Raw genomic sequence first — 7,030 nt, forward strand, 5'->3', positions numbered from 1 at the left:
GAAACATGTGCTTTGTGGGTTTTACTTAGGCCGACCATTTTTGTTGTTGATTTTACTTGCACCGACTCTAGAGCTTTTGAGTAATAGGTGTTAACAAGATTGAGTTAAATCAATAGATTAAACACGTAAATATTAATGAAAGAGAGAAGTAAATATGAAAGAAAAAAAAAAAAAAGGTAGTACATTTTTGTTTGATAATGTGTTAGCTCTCGCTGTTGCTGGTTAGCCAGGTCGACGGATGTTTTGATTACATTTAGGGATAGTAGTAGACGTTCGTCGTGGTTGGGAGGTTGGATGGTGAGTGTTTGGGGGATATGTCCGTTTGTTTTCTCCTCCGTTCTTGATGTTGCATTCTTATTCCTAAATAAAAAAAGGTTATATATAATATTAGGGATAAATATATTAAAAAGGTTAAGAAGAAGAGAAGGAAACCAAAGCACAGACTGTCTTCTTCATCCTTCTTTGTCTCCTCTCTCCATTTCTATTCTCAACTTCATTTTTGTCTTCTATTCCTCTCTCTTCACTTCCCACCCATGGTCCAAATACCTAACGCCGATGACGACGACATGGACGACGGTATGAAGTGCAGTTACCATCCTTATCGGACCAACCAAGGAGGGATCTGCGCTTTATGTCTTCAAGAAAAGCTCGGCAAATTAGTCTCTTCTTCCCCTCTTCCTCTTCCACCTTCCTCTTCTTCTTCTTCTTCATCTTCCTCTTTCAGATCTGATTTCGCCACCGCCCGTCACTCTGCTCTTTCCTCTCTTCAATTTCCCCCTCAAAATAGAAGTCACTGCCATGATCACGCCGCGCCCGCCAGGACTCGAATCCCCTTTCTGTCGAAGAAGAAGAAGAAGCAGCCGGAGGTAGGTTTCCGCCGGAGTAAATCCACTACCACTCCGGCTAGAGGGAAATTTCTGGATCCTTATCACGCTGAAGATTATAGCCCTAAGAACAGAGGATGGATTTGGTCACTGTTTGATCTTTCTACTAAATCCCATTCAACGAGAAAAATCGATCATGGGGGTTTGCGAGAAAGTTCGAAGATCGCGTCTTTACCAACCGCCGCGACGTCGGAGAAGCTGAAAGGAAAATGCACGGAAACATCTAAAGATTTCTGCAACACCGGCAGGGCGGAGGACGACGACGGAGGTGGAGACGATAGTCCGAACAGTAGTCAAGCTTCTGCTTCAGTCTCGTCGTTTGAACGGAAGGTTTCAAGATCCAGATCCGTCGGGTGCGGCAGCCGGAGTTTCTCCGGCGACTTCTTTGAAAGAATCACCGGTTTCGGCGACTGTACGTTACGAAGAGTGGAATCACACAGAGAGGGAAAACCCAAAATAAACCCCACCGCTGTGGCCACGGTGCCGGACGGCAACGATTCCCTTAAAGAACGAGTGAAATGCGGCGGAATATTCGGAGGATTCACGATTCAGACATCGTCATCTTCGTCATCAGCGTCATCGTCATACTGGGTATCATCATCCTCGGGCGAAGAAGGGAGATTCCAGCAGGCAGCGACGTACGGTCAGGCCGGGCGAAGCAAGAACAAAGGGTGGGCATTTGCTAGTCCGATGAGAGCTTTCACGAAGCCATCGTCTTCATCATCAGAAGGGAAAAGAGAATCATCGGAGAAAAATTCGACTCCAAATTTGGACGCCATTCCTTCATTGCTGGCCGTAAGAATCTGAACACAAAATTGAAAAATGAAAATTAAGATGCAGTAATTTTAATTTTACATGTTAATCATGAAATTAATTATCTTCTTTATCATTATTATTGTTTTTAAAAATCCGTGAGTTCATATTGTAAATCATGTTGTTGTTATTCTTCAGAGAGTCAAAACTTTTCCCCAACCTTCATTGTTTGCTTTCTGTATTTTCGAATTTTGGGTGGGTCCGTTTTACTTTCTTTCTTTTTTTCATGTACTAAAAATATCCACTAAATTAAATAATTCTTTTTGGTCATCAATCAATAACATAGATTTATTATTTCCTAACTCACTATTTATCTTTTTTTGTTTCTCTGTCTTATTCATATAACGGACCTTTAGATTTTAATCCTCCATGAGGAATTGCCATCTACATAGTCTGATTTTTCCAAATGTTTATACAACAAAGTCAAAAGTAAGTCTAATTCAATAATATAGTGACATAATGTTAACTTTCTTCATCCTTCATCTTCACTCAAATTAATAAGAATTTATTATTTTATATGTAAAAAGAATTAATATGCTGGAAGACTTAACTTGAACTAAAAAAAAAAAAAAAAAATGTTTAGTGTGGGTGGAAGTGAAGTAATTTATTAATTAGTGAAACATAGAATAATGTTGGTTGCGTTTGTGTATAGGTGTAGTGAGAACATAAAATTTGGATCTAGCTAAGCAAAGGGAGAACATAAAATTTGGATCTAGCTAAGCAAAGGGAGAACATAAAAAATGGATCTATAGAAATTGTCAATTGGTTAAAAGTTGATTATAAAAAAATTGAGAAATTTGCTGTTTAATGTGTTTGTTATGAAGAAATAAAAAATAGAATTTGAGTAGTAATTAGCCATAGATTCCAATGGTCACGAGCGCCACATGCTGCACGGTACTCAAACTAATAAGAGGATCTCGAGGACTTGTTGGGCTGGGCACTATTATTATTATTATTATGGACTCCCATCCTCCTCTCCTTCATTCAACGTTCACTAATTTTTGGGGATTTGGAATTTATATATTTATATTTGAGTTTCCAAAATCAACAAATAAAAAAGAGTCCCTCACCATTCTATCTTTTGTTAAAAATAATAATAAGGGTATGGTTACGGTGTAGAATTGGAGGCAAACCAATTATTTCGATGAAGGAAAAAAATGAGAATCAATAATGTCGAATTAGTACTATATGATTGGTAATGGAGTTTCACAAGATTTTAACTTTAAAAATGGAAGATTATTGAGCATTAGTTGCTCCAACAAAAAACCCCACACATTTTAGTTGATATTTAATTATATTCCTTATAATTGTGTTGTTAATCGATCTGACTTGGATTTATTTCTCCTTGAAATTTGTGCCTAACTAATCTAAAACTTAATCACTAATAACTTTTTGTTTGGTTTGAGCAATCTAAACAATTTTCGGGTTTGATTTTCATGTCCTCCTTATTGTAGAGTTTTGAAAAGGATATTAATGTATTGATTATTGAATGTAAACTCTTACTTAAGTATATTAAATATAATTTTTCTCGTGAACGACATCAAATTTTAGATGTTATTTATGATTGAGTAAATAGCAAAACATCTCGGAGTTCACTAATCAACACTATTATTGTGATGTTTTTTAATGCTCAAAATGATAAAGTGGGTCGTGAATCAACAAGTACACGTAAATTATAACATTTTTTAGCCAAAATGTAATACTCAAATTACATTTGATCAAAATTTATAGCCTTTAAAACACACACACGTACAAGTTCATTTAAGAATAATGGAGGAAGAAAAATATGATAAAAAGAATATAAAATTAAAAGACATAAAATTGCTTCGTATAAGATATAATGAAACAAAATTAATTAGGATTGAGGTTGTGGATGTGAAGAAGAAATGAGGGGTTGGGTTTGGGAATCAAGTTGTTGTTGTTGTGAAGTGATTATGGAAGTGTTTAATGGCAACAATGGCTTTCTGGCATTTCTGTAAATTGCATATAGCAAAAGCTGTGTCAATCCCAAAAGTAAACCCATTCCATTTGGTACCTGCATGGCATTCAAATAAGAATGAACATGATTTCACAAGTGGATTGATTGATTGTTTATTTGATTTACTCGTTTGGTGAAAATTAGATTAAAGAGCTTACCGCAAGAAACCAATCATGCACGAGAAAAGCGTAGAAAGTCCAAATTCCACCATTAAAAAAAAAGAAAAGTGAGAGCATGAAAGGCATGTATTCTACACTCTTGCTCTTTATCACCGTTTTCTGCAAATGAATAAATCCAAACAATAATATATTAATAAATTGAGTTAGGTTCGTATTAACATAGATTTAATTGTATTAAAAAATAAAGGATTAGAAGATAATTGTTTTTATTACATATATAAGTTTCTAATATAAATCAATAAAACACAATATTGTATAATTGATGTGATGTACACACAATTACAAGCTGACTCATCAAATTGCCAAACTTTAATTGGACACAAGAAGACCTATGTGCTCCGAAGTCCAAAATCCAAATGAGAACCAAAAATTTCTTAGTCAAAATCAGGTCAAAAACCAAACCAAATGGGCCTAAGTTGAGCCCAATCTAAATGGTATCCTCTTATGAAAACTAGCTACCATTTCTGTTCTTAAATTTTGAAATGTGTTCAAAATATGTTCTTGAAGGGAGTTTTTTAAGTAGTTGAAGTACTGATTTTTAACTACAATTATATGAATGATTTTAATGATTATCAAACATGATAAAAAACTGAAACCATTGAAAAAATATAGTATAAATAGGGGCATAAATGAATTGATCTACTCCATAATCATAATTCACTGACAATCTTGAATATATAGTTTGACCCTTTTCCTTTTTTAACTCACCAGTTGTCCCTTTCATATTAATTTTAGCTCTGTAACTTCTATAATTGTATCTTCAACTTATATATAACAAACATATTCTAGGAATGGATAAAACAAATTGGAAGAAAAAATAAAAGCAGTGACTAAAACACCTTAAGCATATTTGAATTTTATATTAGAGGAGGAAAGTGGAAAGAGAATTCATATATTATTTTATGGCATTTATAAAAAAAAAAAAAAAAATCCAATAAATAAAGCATAAAATATTTTGGTTGACAAAAAGTAGTGCTTGGACGTGAGTCGTAAAAATAAATAATAAAAGTACCATCGCGTGAAAAATGCTATTCGTATAAAGTGTTCTATTATTCAAAATTCCAACCATCATTTGACTTTGTGCCATCATTAAAAATAATTAAAAGCGTGTGAAAGAAAATATAAAATAGTTTAGAAAATGTGGACGTGAGGCGATGGGGAGTTGTGGAGCTTTTAATTTTGCGGGAAGGAAAAATAATACCGTAAAATATACGGCCAACACCATCGTTGGGTCCTATCAATACCTACTCCATAATCGTATCCGAAGATTTGGAGCCACTGGATTTTTATCATCAATAAAATCATACATCATTTTATATATATAAATCATATATATATATATATATATATATATATATATATATAACAGTGCTTTCCAATTATTAGATGATTTTCTTCCCAATAAAAGATAAAAAATGAGTAGATGATTTTCAGCCATTTTTAGAAAGAAAACAAAAGTTTTCTCACACTCCCTATCCATCTTTCACTATTTCAATAAAATTGGGTTAGCTGGTTTGTTATACTCTCAAACTTTTTAAATTGAAAATTAAGTCTTGTTTAAATTTTAAAATTAGTTCCCTGTTTAATGTAAACCAACTTATGCTTTCCTTTTAGTTTACCCAAAAAGGAAAAAGAAGAAAAACGGGGGGGAAAAGAGAAGAAGAAGAAAGGTCACGTTATTTGAAAACGGAGAGAAGGTGGAAGTGCACGTTATTACCATGATGGAGAGCGGTGAAGCGTACATCATGATATTCAAACCCGCACAAACAAACCCTAGAGCTTCAATACGCTTTTCCCCTTCCAATACCAATTCACTCACCACAATCGCCGCCGTCAACATTCCGATATCCAAAATCCCTACCAGAATCCCTGTTTTCGCCTGCATATATAATATTATATATATCACATTCAAATAATTATAATCCATCTCCGGCCAATTACGTACGTCCCAATCACACTCTTAATCCGGGCCACACACAGATTATATATTTTTAATACGTATACTTACCTTCATTACCGAAGGTGCGTAGATCAGGAAAACGCCGAGAAAAAACGACTGCACAACGACGCCGAAGGAATTAATAGTAGCGACGAGGTAGGCGCCAGGCTTGATAATCCCATAGTAAGTCCAGAGAGAGGAGTTCAGCCATGTACATACGTACGGAAAGCTCTCGAACTCTTCCGTCGATTTATTCCTTATAATCCGCCGGAATGTTCCCCTGCAACAATTCGTGAGTAAAAAAAACTGAAAAATCTCTCAATTCAAGTCCAGAAAGTTTCGAGAAACTTACGCCGGAGAAAGGAACATGAGGAGGGAGATAATGTTTCCTGTTCAATTAGTATATACTCGATTATCAGATTGTTCATCAATGCTGAATAAAGAAGGAGAAAGAAAGAGAGAGAGAGAGAGGAAGAGAAGGCTGACCTATTACGCCGACGAAGAAGCTGAGCTCCGCCATTGTTGTTGGTTGAAGAAAGAAGAAATGATTGTGGTCGGGTTTAATAAGTTGTAGTTTTGCTCCTTCACACTTTTATCTATTTATTGTGAAATTGAAAATATATTTAATTGAAAGTTTGAAATTGAAATATTTAAAGCACGTGTCATAAATACCGACACCTATTATTGGTACCGTCGATGATGTTATCATCGTTATTGCAACAAATTTTAGCCATACCATCGATCAGATATTTTTCTTTCCCCTATTTTCCCCCTTTCATATTATTTAATCCATATATATATATATATATATATATATATATATATATATATATATATATATATATATATATATGTAATATCGTAAAAATAAAATCAAATTACGCAAAAATGATTTTAGTTTTTATTTAGAATCTGAAGTTAACTCGAAATAAAAACGTTACGTGTGGTTGGATAATGCTACGTTGTCCTAATATGATATATCTAAACTTTGATGCTATTATAATCAATTGCTAATAAAGTATTGAAGGTTTTGTGTTGATCATTAATTAAATTTTCAAGAAACAAATAATTTTTAGCTCATTAATCTTCTATGGGAACGATTTAATTAGCTTTGTATATTTTAAATTTTGTATGATTAATGTGATTTGCTGTAGGAAGACTTCATATATATTTTGTTTGCTTGTACGTTAATACAACATTATTAAATTTTTGTGGTGTGGGGGGAGACGTGAAATTT

At 33.9% G+C, this 7,030-nt stretch overlaps 2 protein-coding genes across 2 annotated transcripts; one reads left to right on the plus strand and one right to left on the minus strand.

Annotated features, from left to right (window-relative positions):
• Nucleotides 1–242: 242 nt before the first annotated feature.
• LOC103483856 (uncharacterized) lies at nt 243–1,971 on the plus strand. The gene has a single exon (XM_008440675.3). The coding sequence runs from the start codon at nt 534–536 to the stop codon at nt 1,689–1,691; it is 1,158 nt and encodes a 385-aa protein (XP_008438897.1). The 5' UTR covers nt 243–533; the 3' UTR covers nt 1,692–1,971.
• Nucleotides 1,972–3,484: 1,513 nt separating this feature from the next.
• Nucleotides 3,485–6,407, minus strand: LOC103504447 (bidirectional sugar transporter SWEET17). Its single transcript, XM_051086176.1, has 6 exons — nt 6,280–6,407; nt 6,146–6,182; nt 5,863–6,073; nt 5,572–5,733; nt 3,834–3,953; nt 3,485–3,732 (listed from the first exon to the last, which is right to left on the minus strand). Exons 1-6 carry the CDS (start codon nt 6,311–6,313, stop codon nt 3,553–3,555), a joined length of 744 nt encoding a protein of 247 aa, XP_050942133.1. The 5' UTR covers nt 6,314–6,407; the 3' UTR covers nt 3,485–3,552.
• Nucleotides 6,408–7,030: the final 623 nt, after the last annotated feature.

This window comes from Cucumis melo, chromosome 6 (genome assembly GCF_025177605.1).
Source record: "Cucumis melo cultivar AY chromosome 6, USDA_Cmelo_AY_1.0, whole genome shotgun sequence".
Taxonomy (NCBI): domain Eukaryota; kingdom Viridiplantae; phylum Streptophyta; class Magnoliopsida; order Cucurbitales; family Cucurbitaceae; genus Cucumis; species Cucumis melo.

What these genes read in the sequence shown, in the direction of transcription:
- LOC103483856 (XM_008440675.3), top strand. Translation starts at nt 534, where the DNA reads ATGGTCCAAATACCTAACGCCGATGACGACGACATGGACGACGGTATG.
- LOC103504447 (XM_051086176.1), bottom strand. Translation starts at nt 6,313, where the DNA reads ATGGCGGAGCTCAGCTTCTTCGTCGGCGTAATAG. An exon ending in CTTCTTCGTCGGCGTAATAG is followed by an intron (nt 6,183 to 6,279) that starts GTCAGCCTTCTC and finishes CTAATTGAACAG; the next exon opens with GAAACATTATCTCCCTCCTC. An exon ending in TGCATGATTGGTTTCTTGCG is followed by an intron (nt 3,733 to 3,833) that starts GTAAGCTCTTTA and finishes AATGCCATGCAG; the next exon opens with GTACCAAATGGAATGGGTTT.